At 47.2% G+C, this 14,148-nt stretch overlaps 2 protein-coding genes across 7 annotated transcripts; one reads left to right on the forward strand and one right to left on the reverse strand.

Moving 5' to 3' along the window:
* The first annotated feature begins 64 nt into the window (after positions 1-64).
* Positions 65-6,842, forward strand: GMPR2 (guanosine monophosphate reductase 2). 4 transcript variants are annotated; one of them, XM_047075515.1, is made up of 10 exons: positions 65-443; positions 820-940; positions 1,078-1,197; positions 3,348-3,431; positions 3,819-3,992; positions 4,745-4,826; positions 4,915-5,021; positions 5,206-5,248; positions 5,846-6,005; positions 6,208-6,842. In XM_047075515.1, exons 2-10 carry the CDS (start codon positions 854-856, stop codon positions 6,395-6,397), a joined length of 1,047 nt encoding a protein of 348 aa, XP_046931471.1. In that variant the 5' UTR covers positions 65-443; positions 820-853; the 3' UTR covers positions 6,398-6,842. The 4 variants fall into 4 exon arrangements, with proteins under 4 accessions (XP_046931471.1, XP_046931472.1, XP_046931473.1 ...); XM_047075516.1 differs by lacking the exon at positions 3,348-3,431; XM_047075517.1 differs by lacking the exons at positions 65-443; positions 820-940 and having other exon boundaries at positions 1,106-1,996.
* TINF2 (TERF1 interacting nuclear factor 2) lies at positions 4,254-9,926 on the reverse strand. Of its 3 annotated transcripts, none has more exons than XM_047075513.1 (9): positions 9,442-9,926; positions 9,200-9,304; positions 8,984-9,085; positions 8,797-8,904; positions 8,615-8,711; positions 7,988-8,450; positions 7,831-7,898; positions 7,642-7,733; positions 4,254-5,281 (listed from the first exon to the last, which is right to left on the reverse strand). In XM_047075513.1, exons 1-9 carry the CDS (start codon positions 9,631-9,633, stop codon positions 5,195-5,197), a joined length of 1,314 nt encoding a protein of 437 aa, XP_046931469.1. In that variant the 5' UTR covers positions 9,634-9,926; the 3' UTR covers positions 4,254-5,194. The 3 variants fall into 3 exon arrangements, with proteins under 3 accessions (XP_046931469.1, XP_046931470.1, XP_046931468.1); XM_047075512.1 differs by lacking the exon at positions 4,254-5,281 and adding an exon at positions 7,270-7,512; XM_047075514.1 differs by lacking the exon at positions 7,642-7,733.
* Positions 9,927-14,148: the final 4,222 nt, after the last annotated feature.

Genomic DNA, 14,148 nt, shown 5'->3' on the forward strand with positions numbered 1-14,148 from the left:
CCTTCCTTTCATCGGGTTGCCGAAAGGCTCAAGAATGCTCCTGCGTTTCGTTTTGGTGGTGTCGTAAATAAAAAGAAGGCGGTGGTTTCGTTACGGCAGAGATGATACCTCCGCAATACTTAGAGTCCCTAGCGAGTCAGGGCTTGGAAAGCGGTGGGCGGAACGAACTACTCCCATCATGCCGGGGGACAGCTCCGCGCGTCCCATCCTGGGAATCGTAGTCTCCCGCCCCTAGGGTCCAACGGCAACCTCGGTGTGTGAACTCTGTTACCCAGAAGGCCTCGCAAGCCACCGCCGAAAATAGAATGCCTCAGTTAATCCTTTTCGCCGGCAATTAGCGGAACCTGTTGGCGTGGCCCACAAGGCTCAGCGGGGCTTCACGAGCCTAGTTGCTAAGCCAGGGCGACTTTGGTCAACTGCCACCTGTGCCACGGCGACAGGAAGTGAGTACCCCTATTCCGGAAACTAGTTGTGGGAACCCCCTATTTCTTCTCACCCCCAAATCAGCCTCTTACCCCAAATTGCTCTTTGCAAGGGTGGGAGAAGGAAGAGTAGTGGGGGGAAGGAATACACATTTTTAGGGTCTCTAAAGACTCCATCCCAATTCTTCTCCCCAACAACTGGTACCTGGGATGGAGATACCAGGTAATTGTAACCATGAGACAGATGAGATGACAGTCAATGAGCTTCAGCCAGTGCCCTGACCTTCCACAATTTAAGCAAGGAGAGAGATGAGTTATGCAGTTAGCTCTAAGAGGGCATTAAGGCCTATGGGGAAATTGGTTCAGCTCCCCCCTCCTGACTTTCTCTACCTTTCAGCTCTCAGATTGGTCGCTATCCCGAGGTCCCTGCCATGCCTCACATCGATAACGACGTCAAACTGGACTTCAAGGATGTCTTGTTGAGGCCCAAACGCAGTACCCTTAAGTCTCGAAGTGAGGTGAGACTGCTTTCCTAGTTGCACTTGACCCCAAGCTCCTGATGGGCCAGTACTGAGAAAGAGTCCTAGTTCTTGTCCTCCTGCAGTACTCATTTACCTGATGAATAAAATGCTCAGTTTCCTGTTCATATCTGCAGGTGGATCTCACAAGATCCTTTTCATTTCGGAACTCAAAGCAGATGTATACCGGGATCCCCATCATTGCTGCTAATATGGATACTGTGGGCACCTTTGAGATGGCCAAGGTTCTCTGTAAGGTAGGACTTCCCTCATGCAGGTTCCTCACTGGTGTCCAGTTATATGGGCTGACTGCAGAGGTACCTGCATCCCCACCCCCACCCCAAGTCAGCTCTCTGGCAAGTAACAGGATGTTTCAACTTACTATTTTATCCATTTTCTCCAGTACTAATGCTCTGTATATGATAAGTTCAAAGGCATGCCTGAAATAGTAAGATTCAAAGCTAAGTTTCCCCCCATTTTTCTGATAGAGAACTTTCACTTTTGTTCTGACCAGCAGTTTATATACACCCTGCCAACTTTTTCCACCACCCAGGTCACCCCCTCCAAATCACATTCATCCTTCCAGTTACACCATCGTTCAGGACACTAAATATTCACGGTTTTAGTCCAGAAACTAAATACAGTGTGAGCATTCAAAAATTCCTAGCTAGAAGATCCTAGAGAAGCAGCTTACTAATTTTCTTTCTTTTATATGTGCTATACTTTTTTAATTTTTATTTTTTAATCTTCCTCTTCTTTGAATCCTAGGTTCCTGGGAATTCCTGTGCTCAAAATGGAATGTGTTTTTTTTTTTTTTAATGTGTTTTTCTTACACACAGGTTATTGTTCACTTTGAAAATAGAAGATGCTGCTCCCATCAGTAATATTACCTGCCTCTATACTTGTAGCTGAAAAGGTAGATAGTTATTCTGGGGACTCAAGGAACATATGCATTCTTCTGGTTAATCTATGTAGCCCTGATTGATGGATTCTGCTGCTGCTTGTGGCTCTGTTAGCCTTAAGGACTTCATCTCCCTTTCTCTATTTTTGATTGCTGTAAGTCTTTGTGGAATGTCTGTTGTCACTTCTCTGAAGTTAATAGTTATATAGTTTTAGTACTTTTTTGCTGTTGTCATTCACTAACTGCTTAGGAATCTTCTTGTCCATTGTCCGCCTGCTCTGCCCAGTAGAGTTGAGGAATAGTGACTCTGACTTCAGCATTAACAGACATGCTATAATACATGGACTTTGTGGGGACTGTTTTAATGCTTTATGTTGAGACTGGCTTTTCAGTACTGCTGATGAGTGCTAAAGAAATCAGGTTTTAGCGACAGAGCCAAGTTTCACAGTAATCATAAAGCTGGATATAAGCGTCTTTCTTCTAGATCTCTAGCTCGGTACATAATTGGATGTGCTCATCATGTCACACTATATCAGTATATCTCCAAGGTCTACTGACCTTCTAGGGTGATTTTTCTTTATGTATCAGCATGTGGATAGCAGAGTGTTGCTGAGAAAGCGGAATTCAATACCAGCTTTAGCGAGGTAGTGTTGATGAGTTAAGTATAGCAATAATATGTCCTTACTGCTGGCTGATACATGACTTCCTTGGATTTCTTATCAGTTGCAAGATTTGGGTTGTCTCTGTCAACTGCTCTCTTGTCTATTTGCATGTCTGGACTTTTAAAGCACAAGTACCAGTATTCACAGCTGTCTTTGAATGCCTTTCTCAAAACATTGGGATATTGTTTACAATTTGATGACTTAGGGAATACAAGTCTGAGGAGTTAATTGTATCCTTAAACTTCGTTGACCGAAATAGATGGAATGAAATAGACTTTTTAGGTTGGTCCATGTCTCCAGAAAATTTGTCCTTTACCCCAGTGGAGATGGAGAAAGAATGGGGTAGCACTTTACTGGCTCCATTAAGGTCTGACCTCTTGTGAACATTTAGACTCACTGAATTATTGGACCAGAAGATACCAAAAACTAGGTTAATTCAGTACTGGGTTACCATAGGAGGAGGGGCTGAATCTGTGCAGGCAGACACTGGCTCTGTCCACCCTCTTCATGGTTATGTTCTTGTCTGCTGCTTGTTCCACTGCAGCAACAGCTCGTCTCTGTCACCTTTTAAGTCAGAAGCCCCTGTATCTTCTGACAGGTGAAATCCAGTCCAGATGACTTAGTACTTGGGTCAGGGTGTCGGACAAGCACCAGCTTATGACAAAATGCCCTACTGGTTATTTACAGGGAGAATAAGGGCTAAACTAAACCCAGCTCAACCAGTGGCTTCTTCAAGTTGCTTTCCAAAGTTCATTTTCTTCCTCAGAGAGAATACTTACTATAAAAGTCTATGTCTAGAAAAAGAGTTGCTAGTTCTCTCCTTTTTGATGACTCTTTTCCCCAGTTCTCCCTCTTCACAGCTGTCCATAAACACTACAGCCTCGAGCAGTGGAAAGACTTTGCTAGCCAGAATCCTGACTGTCTTCAGGTAATCTTAGTCTTTTCCTGGTCCCTTCTTCATCCCAGTTTTCCAGGAATCTTTTGTTTGTTTGTTTGTTTGTTTGTTTGAGAGAGAGAGCACATGGGTGTGCATGAGTCGGGGAGGAGCAGAGAGAGAGAGAGAGAATCCCAAGCAGGCTCCACGCTGTCAATGCAGGGCCCAACGTGCCCTGCACGTGAGATCATGACCCGAGCCAAAATCAAGAGTTGGACATTTAACCGACTGAGGCACCCAGGAGCCCTTCTAGGAATCTCTGTTTGGCTTTCTGAGGACTAACCCTCACCTTCCCAGCCTGCCGGCTCCTCACTGGGTCTTTTGTGACATGCCACAGACTGTCTCATGCCTCCCATGCCAATGGCTCTGTTTCTCTCACAGCATTTGGCTACCAGCTCAGGCATGGGCTCTTCTGACTTTGAGCAACTGGAACAGATCCTGGAAGCTGTTCCCCAAGTGAAATATATATGCCTGGACGTGGCAAATGGCTACTCTGAGCACTTTGTGGAGTTTGTAAAGGATGTACGGAAGCGCTTCCCCAAACACACTATTATGGTATGTTTCTATTACTCTGTAGTTGGTATGTTCCTCTTCCTCCCACTCTTTCCTGACACTCCCATTTTGTTACATCATTTCTCCTCCGTTGCATTTTGATTTTCCTAGACCGCTTAATCATGGCTCTGGGTGATCATCCATGGTCCCACACTTAAAATGTATAGATTGGTTAGTGCAGTTATCTCTGTCCCTTTTCACATGCCTTGTGCCCACCTATGGTGTCCACTGAAGTGGACACGTACTAGAATCGTATTAAAGGAGTCGCATGAAAATAAGTTTTATTTATTTATTTTTTTACAAGCTTTGGGGAGTGATAAGGCCTTATTTTCTCCACAGCATCAAGGGGTCTCTCTGTACCGTCCACCAAAAATAAACAGAGCTGTGCAAATGGGTATTTAGCTTATATTACCACGTTTTCCCCTTTGCCTGAAGCCAGAGATTTTATGATGTAACAGATGAAGGACAGGATATGTTTGGGTCTCTTGGCAGGGACGGGGAGATAAATCTACTGTAAATCAGCTTTGGCCTTGGTCCAGTTGTACCCCAACTTCACCCTAGTGCAACAGCGCCACTGGCCACTCACCTCCTTACCTCAGCTTGGGAAGCAGAGTTCGTTCCCAGTAGAGGGACCCTAGGTACCCTCTTTGTAATACTGTTGGAAGGTCATGGTCCAGGCATACCGTATATGAAAGCGCGCAGCCTCCTCTCGTTTCCAACCCCAAGAGTGCTCTGTTTTGATTGCTCTGTCTCAGGCAGGGAATGTGGTAACAGGAGAGATGGTGGAAGAGCTGATCCTCTCTGGGGCTGACATCATCAAAGTAGGAATAGGACCAGGTAAGTTGGTTTACTGGGGGCCACTGGCTACCTCTCCAGTGGCAAACACCTGTGGAGCACGCTACTCTTTTCATTATGTTCTTCTCAGGTTCCGTGTGCACCACTCGGAAGAAAACTGGAGTGGGGTATCCACAGCTCAGTGCAGTGATGGAGTGTGCAGATGCTGCTCATGGCCTCAAAGGCCACATCATTTCAGTAAGGCCAAGGGCAGGGGAGGGAATGAGGCTGCCAGACAGCTGAGTGTTCTGGGTGTGGAGGCTGTGGTAGCGGTGGATCAGAACTCCCGGGTTCCCGTCAGCTTTGAGGTGGGCCGTGGGGACATCGCTCCTAGTACTTGGGAAATCCACGTTATCTCTTCACAGTGCTCTTCACTTTGCAGGATGGAGGCTGCAGCTGTCCAGGGGATGTGGCCAAGGCTTTTGGTAAGGGTGCTGGGAGAGTGTGGACGGAGGGTCCTGTAGAAGAGGATAAGTCACCTCTGAGGGCCAAGGATCAGGCTTGGAAAGGCTGAGAAAGCCGTTCAGATTTTTTGACACTATGAACTAATGACCCTGAAGCCCGTGGTGTCACCTGGGGCAAGCCAGCAGGGGAAACCCTGAGACTCTGATACAGACTGCACAGCATGCCAGCTCCATCTATAGCATCCCTCAGACTGTTGGACTAAAGTTAGAGACCTTTGCCCCTAGGACACTTGGAGTCTCTTGTTTAGCTGCACATAGTACAAAGAAATGACCAGATGGTAAAAGCAGCAAAAAAAAAAAAAAAAAAAAAAAGAGCAAAACCCAGGCAAGGAATCTCCAGAGGCTCTTTTTAAATTCTTGGGGAAATCAGGCTCACTGAGGAGTAGAGGCCAGAGCAGAGCAGGCCTGTGTGGGTTGTGGGTCAGCTAGGGAAACAAAACCAGGAAGATGTTAGAATCATTGTCAGGACTGAGAATTTGGCATGAGTTGCTTCCAGGGGTGGGCATATGGGCGCGTGGGCCAGATTCAATTCTCTTTTCCCCTTGTCGATGCTGGCAGGGGCAGGAGCTGACTTTGTGATGCTGGGTGGCATGCTGGCTGGGCACAGTGAGTCAGGTGGTGAGCTCATCGAGAGGGATGGCAAGAAGTACAAGCTCTTCTATGGGATGAGTTCTGAAATGGCCATGAAGAAGTATGCTGGGGGTGTGGCTGAATACAGGTATGTGCAGAGGTCCAGGAGCTGAGGGTTCCTGGAAATTGTGACTAAGCAGGGTGGTGGCAGAACTCTGGCTGCTGGGAAATGCTTGGTACATTCTTGGAGGAAAAGTGGTGAACTGGGGCTAAATGCTAGAGACTGGGGAGGTGCTGTCGGGCTTAAGAAATCCAAAAAGAAAAGGTTAGAAAGTTTTTCCTCCTCTAAGGGCCTCAGAGGGAAAGACAGTGGAGGTGCCCTTTAAAGGGGATGTGGACCATACCATCCGAGACATCCTTGGAGGCATCCGTTCCACATGTACCTACGTGGGAGCAGCTAAACTGAAGGAGTTGAGCCGGAGAACCACCTTTATCCGAGTCACCCAGCAGGTGAATCCAATCTTCAGTGATGACAGCTAGACCTGAGCAGCTGTGCCCTCTCAAAGCACTAGCAGCCTAGCACAGGGCCTCCCAATGGGCTCCTCACACACGCCAGCTACTATGGCTATTTATCACTCGGTTATTTCCTGTTGCCTTACTCCTGAGGGCTTCTGCAATAAATCTGTACTCTGTACGCACAAAACGCCCAGGGTACTCACTGGGGAGGAAGCAAGGAAAGCAGGCTGAGAAAATGAAGTAAGGTAATCAAATGCAAATCTGGGGACGCAACATCTGGAAGATTATGGAAAGGAAAAGATAATGACTCCTGCCTAAGTGTTTAATATGGCCTTGGTCTGGACGAGTTACTCTCCTGATATCATGTTTTGTTAATGAACTTCATTAAATAGTATCTTTGAACACCTAAAAAGCTCAGAAATGTTGATGTATTTTAAGTATCTCAATAAAGAGATCCCAATGACTATAAGAGATTCTGTATCTTTCTGCACAAGGCTGGCATCTGGGTGCTGCTCCGGGACAAGTGGAAGTGGAGTTGGCACTGACCCAGTAGAGTCAAAGACAGTATTTTTCCATGAAGTATCTCCATTTCAGTGCCACCACCCCCAGGCAACCTGGCAGCATGAGAATTTACAAAGTACATTCTGGTATCAGGGCACATAGATATTTTTAGAATAGCAAAGGGAAATTTCTCTTCCAGGCTATCAACCCTTCTTGGCACATCTGAACAACATTTTCCATCGGAAATAAAAAGGCAAAGGAATTCCTCCAGCCTTGGAGAAGCCAGTTCTAAGGAATGACCTACACTGACTTTATAGAAGCCTTAATTCCCCTTTCTTACACCAAGACAGTATTTTAATAAATCCAAATCTTAATTAACAAGTATTACAAAGTAATTTTAGCAAGGCAGTCAGGGAACCCAAACCTGGGCTTCCACTTTATTTCCACTAAACTGTGTGTAGAGCTCAGGGAGACAGGTGGAGTGCAGAGAGAATTCCAGTCCTATCATAAGTGTCTAGACCTGTCTGCATGGTCATGGAAGGGACAGACACAGCACTGGGGCCAGAAGTAGGGAGGTATTCATAGAAGGTGGGGATCAAGGTGTCAAACTTTGTCTTCTGATAGTTTTCCAGAGACTCCTGCAGAGAAGGGAGCAGGGAGATCCTATCATCGTCTTATTCCCTGAGCTCTCCATATTCTGGAGCATGTGGGGTTTCTGTCTTGTTCTGCTCATCCTCTTCCCCAGCTTTCTGTTCCTTCCTACTCACCCTTCCTTCCCTCTGGTCATTTTCTTCTTCATCAGAGTCCAAAACCAAGTCCCCTATGGTAATGACAGAGCTGCACAGAGATGGGGGACACACTGCAAGAAGGAAACCAGAGTCAAAGTACCCTTCTAGGTGAACAGGCCCTGAAGAATCCCCAGGAGAGGAGGCTGGCTCCTGACCCAAGACACTTACCTGGCTTCCTAGCCTTAGGAGGTGATAATGACAGTCTCAGGGGGTCCATGGGGCAAACCAAGCAGTTCCTGAAGTGGGAGCAAGCAAAGAAGATAAGGTAATGGGAAAACAGACAAAGAATGGGCTGTTTGCAGGGAGAAGCAACTGTTCCACTCACTCTTCTTTCTCTGAAGCAAACAAGTCAACTGGGTTCTCCTTCAGAGCTCTTCCCCCCAGGGTCTGGGATGGACTCTTAGACTTTCCAGTGGAAGCTGCTCTCATGCCCGCAGCACCTGCCAGATCTGCCGTGTGTGTTTCACGTTCTTCCCTGCTCTCAGGCTCAGATATGATCTGGCTTGGTGAACCCAGATTCCTAAAGGGGAACAGCATGACTGTAGGGCGCTCCTTATGGTCTCCCTTAGTGGATGCCCATCGGGACTGGATTCTTCGCCGGCCTAGAGGGGCCAGATTGAAGTGGTGGCCAGCCAAAGGTTCTGGGTTCTTCCTTGAGGCTAGTCCCCGAGAAAGGTATGAGCTAGGCCTGGCTTTTGGCGATGGATCATGAAGTACTAGCTTTGGTTGCTGAGGAGGACTCTGCTCCATGGGCTCTGTCACGCTCACTGAATCAGTAACCAAGCGCTCTGAAAAAGAAAATGAAGCTCCTTATAAATAAGAGACAGTAACACAGCTCCATCTGGTTTCTTATGCCTCAGGCCCATGTAACCCTTCAAATAGCCCATCTCAAAAGGTCTCCGGCCAAACAGTCTACCCCCAAGTTCCTAGTTCTCCCAGATGGTCCTAGTACCTGGAAGTGGCCACCCCATGTCCACACCATATTGGCTCAAGGCAAAAGAAGAAGTGATAGAAACTCCAGGCTGCATCCAGCTCAGCACATCTTGAAGCTGTGGGCAGAGGGTGAGAGGCATGAAGACCACAGTCCTTGATACAACCATCCCACACTCTGCCCTTATTTGGCCCCAACAAAACCTGCTGTGCCTGCAATGCAGGCAGTGCTTTTTCCAGCTGACACAGGTATTCAAAAAACAGCTTTTCCATGGCAGCCAAAAAGGGTTCCCCATACTCTTGTTCAAGTTCCTGCAGTGAGGAGAGAAGCAAGTCAGAAGAGGGCTAGGGAAATTAGCCACATAACAGCTTCCAAACCAGCCAGTCTCACCTGCAGCTTGGAAGCCAAGTCCACTGGGGTCTCTGCTAGTTGCTTCACCTGTTGGCAAAAGGTTTTCTGTGCCTCTGAGATCTTCCTCAGGTCCTGCTTTGTCTGTTGAGGATAAGGAAAAGCAGAAAACTTAGGGTCACCAGGATCCAGTGGCCGGGAGAAGCCACTTTGTGGCACCGTGTTAACGGGAAAGGGCTCGTACCAGGGATTACTCACAGCTTTCGGGTCCCGCACTACAGGTCCAGACTCTGGGAAGTGGTGATGTAGGGCATTCAGAACTTGGGCCCACGGCCGGCCCTGCAAGATCAGCTCCACCACTACCTGTGAAGGGTACTAAACTCAGAATCTCAGGGCAAGCTGCCCTTTTCCAACCAGTCCCAACGCCAAGCAGTCGACCCTGTCTGGTCCCCTCGCATCCCGCCCCTTTCCCGTCTTCCAGATCCTAATGGCTCCAATACCTTGGCCTTTAGGCCCATACACAGGCGTTCATGGTGGCGGTAGCGAACCAAGCCAGGGGCAGCAGCGCGCAGTGATCGCAAAAACTCTAATACCCGGGGGAAATGCTCCACGCGGCGCCCCCGCACCACTTGCCAGGTGGCCGCGGCTGCGAAGCGCAGAGCCGCGGGACCGGCCCCCGGGGGCGTGGCCATGGTCGGCGGGCTCCGCCCCGGGGGCAGTCCCTATGGGTTCCTTCTTCCAAGGCGAGCCTTCTTCACTCCTCCTAGAGGCGAAGCTTCCGGTGCCTCTCAGCGGCTAGGCTATTTGGATCTGCGCCGGATAATTCACGATCCGATCCCTTCCATAGGTCACCAGAATCCTGGAGGTCTTCAACTCGGGATGGAGCCTGAATGGAGAAGCTGGCTAGCTACAATAGCACCAGATTCGCTGTTTTCCACACCACCGCCCCTGCAGCCGAGGGCTACCCCACTTCCGGCCCCTGCGGCCAGTCTATCGGCCCCGGAAAAGGGCGGTAATGGAGAACCAATAGGACATCAGACAGGGAGACGTGACATCGCGTCATAAGGCCACGCCCCAACAGATAGGGCGTCCCTTCCGCCCCCGCTATCTCCGTCCGGTGCCACAGCTGATCGTGGCTCTCCGGACCCCCCGCCTTTCTTCGCGGAGCGTACAAAGTCACGTCCTTCGCTAAGGCGTGGCTTGGTTGTGTGGAAAGCGAGGATCATGCCTTGCCATTCCCCGTCGTCTTCTCCATTGAAATACGATTCTTCAAATCCTGGCCTCAAAGCAGCTCCAGCAAAGCCTTCCCGGCGACGAGCCACCTCCAGTAAAAATTCGACTGTTTCTTTCACAAAACAGGAGAGGGCGCCCGTCTTTAAAAAATAAAGTACTGAACAAAGTTTGAAAAGATACATCAGGTTGTTAACTTGGTTTTCTCTGGATGGTCAGACTGTGCTTTTCTGTGTTTGATATCTTTTTTTTTTTTTTTGTACCCTGTAATTTTAAAATAAATGAAAAATTAGTTTTCCTTTTTCGGATTTCTGTTGTTGGCTTACTCCAGTCAGCCCCTCAATGTGATCGACTTACTTGTCTGTCTCCTTGTCACTCTTCCTGGTGCCTCTCCTTTATTTTCATCACCAAGTACAGAACCTGGCACACAGGTTGTATTCTTTAAATGTTGGTTGAATGAGATGCACCTGGGTGGCTCATTCCGTTAAGCGTCTGACTTCTGCTCAGGTCATAATCTCACAGTTTGTGAGTTCCAGCCCCATATTGGGCTCTCTGCTGCCAGCAGGGAGCCTGCTTGGGATCTGTCTCTCTCTCTCTGCCCCTTCCCTGTCACACTCTCTTTCTCTCAAAAATAAATAAACATTAACATTTTTTCTTAAAAAAAAAAAAAAGTTGGTTGAATGAATTACCTTCCCTGACTACATTGTAAGGATTTAGTGGAACTACCCTTGTCTTGGACCATCTCCTCTCTTAGAGGTAGTACCTGCAGGATCCCTCCTTGAGCCACCCAAGGTCATTCTGCTGAGGTGATCCACAGAGATTTCTGGACAGAACACTGGACATTATCTTCCCTTTTAAATTCTGCTCTTCCTCCTGGGCTTTATATTTCTGTGCAGGGCACCTCTCCTCACCTGTGGGTTAGAAACCCAGACCATAGCCCTTAACTCATTCCTCCCTCCTCTCCACATCCAATCCATCATCAAGTCTAATCAGTTCTACTTCCTATGGAAACTTCCAACCCACCCCCATTTTCATTCTCACTCCCTCTTTCCTATTTCAAGTTTTTTTGTATCTCACCAACCTCTCATCTTCAGTCCAACTCCTTTCTAATTTCTTTTTCACGTTGCTTTCATCATGAATCTTGTGAAATGCAAAACTGATCATATCATTCCTAACTGAAAGCCCTCTCTTACATTCAAAAGAAAGCCCAAGCTCTGAAATATGGCAAAAGGATTTTTAATGATCTGGCCAAACTTCTCTTCATCCATACTCCTTGCCACTTTGCCCTTATGCACCTATATGCCAGACTTCATCAAATTGTTTTCATTTTCCAAATATACCGTGTTGTCTTACATTTCTGTGCATGGTGCATACTGGATGATTCCTCTGTCCTCCATGCCTCTTGGACTTCACTTTTTCTCATCTTTTGTGGTTCATCCACCTACATGAAGCCCATCATAGTTCTCTTCTTGGGATCCTCAATACATCTTTTTATCACCACCATTGTCACACAGAACCTATCTTGGAAGGTTGTTGTAAGGATTAAATAAATTAGTAAATATAAAGCACTCGAAACAGTTCCTTGGGGCACCTGGGTGGATCAGTCAGTTAAGCGCCCAGCTTCAGCTCAGGTCATGATCTCTCTGTGGGTTTGAGCCCCACATCGGGCTCTGTGCTGATAACTCGGAGTCTGGAGCCTGCTTCGGGTTCTGTGTTTCCCTCTCTCTCTGACTTTCCCCCACTCACACTGTCTCTCTCTGTCTCTCAAAAATAAATAAATGTTAAACAAACAAAAAAAAACAATTAAAAAAGAAAAGAAAAGAAAAAAGAAAAGAAAAGAAAAGAAAGGAAACAGTGCCCGGCTCATAGTGAGTACTACATATGCATTGTATTCTGAATGTTTACATGTCCGTCACCCCCACTGGGTGGGAGCCTCTTGAGGGAAGACCTTGTTTCTTTCTTGTACATACAGCACCTTGTTTGTATGTTTACAGCTAATACAAACAGCTCCTTTTTTAGCCTTCTCTTTTACTGCCTTAGAAAACCCCTTGTCTTACAAGTCTTCTTAAATTCGAAGGTTCAAGAAGACAAGTGGTCAGAACTGAGAACTTTGGGCACATAGTCTCATGGCTACTGCTGGCCCCAGAAGGGTGTGGGCAGGGAGAACAGTACAGCAGAGAAGAAAAAGAGAAGGTGATTGTTCTCAGTCCTTACCGTGCATAGGAGTCAACCTCTTAGTGATCTTGTTAAAATACAGACTTCTTGGCCTCTGCTCCAGGGATTCGGGTTCATGAGGTTTACGCTGGCACCCAGAAATCTGAATTCTTGATTAATGTCTCAGTTGATTCTAATATAAGTGGTCTAGAGACTATGCTCAAAGAACCCCGGGGTAAGGGAACAGTTTCATTCAAACCAAAACCAAATCTTCCAAGTCACCTGAAGGAAAATTTCCAGGTAGAAGAGAGCTATACAAAGGGTATTGACTCTGTATCTCTGAACCTCAACTTCCCCTGCAGTTTCCTGTCTCTGATGAGGGACACCTGTCCCTGTATCAGTGGATGGCACTCAGTTGGTCCTCTTCCACAAACCTGAAACCCGGGGGTTTTCTTATTACTGCTCCTCTCCACCCTCCACGCAGCTACATCCCATCCTTCCCCAAGTCGTGTAAATTCGATCTCCTAGGGACTCCTGCAAGCTTTCCACTCTGTCTCCAGCACCACCACGCTGGCCCAAACTACCATCTCTAGCATAAATAACTAGAGTTGCCTTCCAGTCTGTGTCTCTGCTTCCACACTAACCCTGCTCCAATCTATTCTTGACACTACAAGCAGAGTAATCTGTTCAAAACACAATCTGGCCATGTCATCTCCAATTCCTTAAAGCTTTCAAAGGTTTCTTACTGCTCTAGGGAAGACAAAGATCCTGAATCTGACCTATGAGGCGCCTTGTGTGGCCCTGTGCCCCTCAACTCCTCAACTCCACCTCCTCCACTCTGCCCTTTGCTCCTCTGCCTTGGCCACATTATCCTTCTTTGAGTCTTGCTTACTCTTCCAGACTCCCTCCCACCACAGGATCTTTGCAGAGGCTATTCCTTTTGTCTGTAGTGATCTCCCTTCCCTTTCTGCCTAAATATGGTCCAGGGTCACCTATTTAGGGAAAGCTTTCCTAACCACCACAACCAGGCTAGGTCACATGCCTTTACTATAAACTTCAGAGCTACTTACTTGGTCTCATGCAGTTATTCAGTTAATCTGTTTCTTTCTCAGACTTCAAGCTCCACAGAGCAAGAACTAGGGTTGTCCTGTGCGCCACCACTTAGTTAATTGCTTGACACACATCATTAAATGTTTGTTTAATAAGTGAAGGAATGGGTCCATTAGCCACCACCATGGCTGGACCCTGCCAGTCAATGTCACCTGTAAAACTCGGGTCCAAATGTGGACAAACATTCCCTTTCTAGGGTAGACCTTAGAACAGTTGAAGGTAGCCATTATTTTAAAAAATTAACTTTATTTTAAATAAAGTTCAGGGGTGTCTGGGTGGCTCACAGTCAGTTAAGTGACTCTTGGTTTTGGCTCAGGTCATGATCTCACAGTTTGTGAGTTTGAGCCCCTAAGTCGGGCTCTGAACTGACAGCCACAGAGCCTGCTTGGGATTCTCTGTCTCCCTCCCCTGCTTGCTCTCTATCTCTCTTTCTCAAAATAAATAAATAAACATTTAAAAATAAAATAAAAGTGCAGGGGCAACTGGGTGGCTCAGTCAGTTAAAGCCTCTCTTGATTTCAGCTCAGGTCATGATCTCACGGTTTGTGAGATTCGAGCCCCGTGTCAGGCTTGTACTGACAGCAGGGAGCCTGCTTGGGATTCTCTCTCTCTCCCTCTCTCTCAAAATAAATAAATAAGCTTTAACAAAAAAGAAAGAAAAAGGTAGGAAGGGAGGGAGGGAGGGAAGAAGAGCAACCATTATGGTCTTATCCA

The sequence above is a fragment of the Lynx rufus genome, unplaced genomic scaffold, assembly GCF_022079265.1.
Source record: "Lynx rufus isolate CCGP_SWC_20201006 ecotype Redwood Valley unplaced genomic scaffold, mLynRuf1.p SCAF_13, whole genome shotgun sequence".
NCBI classification, from domain to species: domain Eukaryota; kingdom Metazoa; phylum Chordata; class Mammalia; order Carnivora; family Felidae; genus Lynx; species Lynx rufus.

Bases quoted from the DNA above. Each gene is read 5' to 3' on its own strand.
- GMPR2 (XM_047075515.1), top strand. From the start codon at position 854: ATGCCTCACATCGATAACGACGTCAAACTGGACTTCAAGGATGTCTTG. The intron at 941-1,077 runs GTGAGACTGCTT...TCATATCTGCAG, and splicing joins CCCTTAAGTCTCGAAGTGAG to GTGGATCTCACAAGATCCTT. The intron at 5,022-5,205 runs GTAAGGCCAAGG...TTCACTTTGCAG, and splicing joins TCAAAGGCCACATCATTTCA to GATGGAGGCTGCAGCTGTCC.
- TINF2 (XM_047075512.1), bottom strand. From the start codon at position 9,633: ATGGCCACGCCCCCGGGGGCCGGTCCCGCGGCTCTGCGCTTCGCAGCC. The intron at 8,905-8,983 runs GTGAGACTGGCT...TCCTCACTGCAG, and splicing joins ACTTGGCTTCCAAGCTGCAG to GAACTTGAACAAGAGTATGG. The intron at 7,513-7,641 runs GTGAGTAGGAAG...CCTTCTCTGCAG, and splicing joins ATGACCAGAGGGAAGGAAGG to GAGTCTCTGGAAAACTATCA.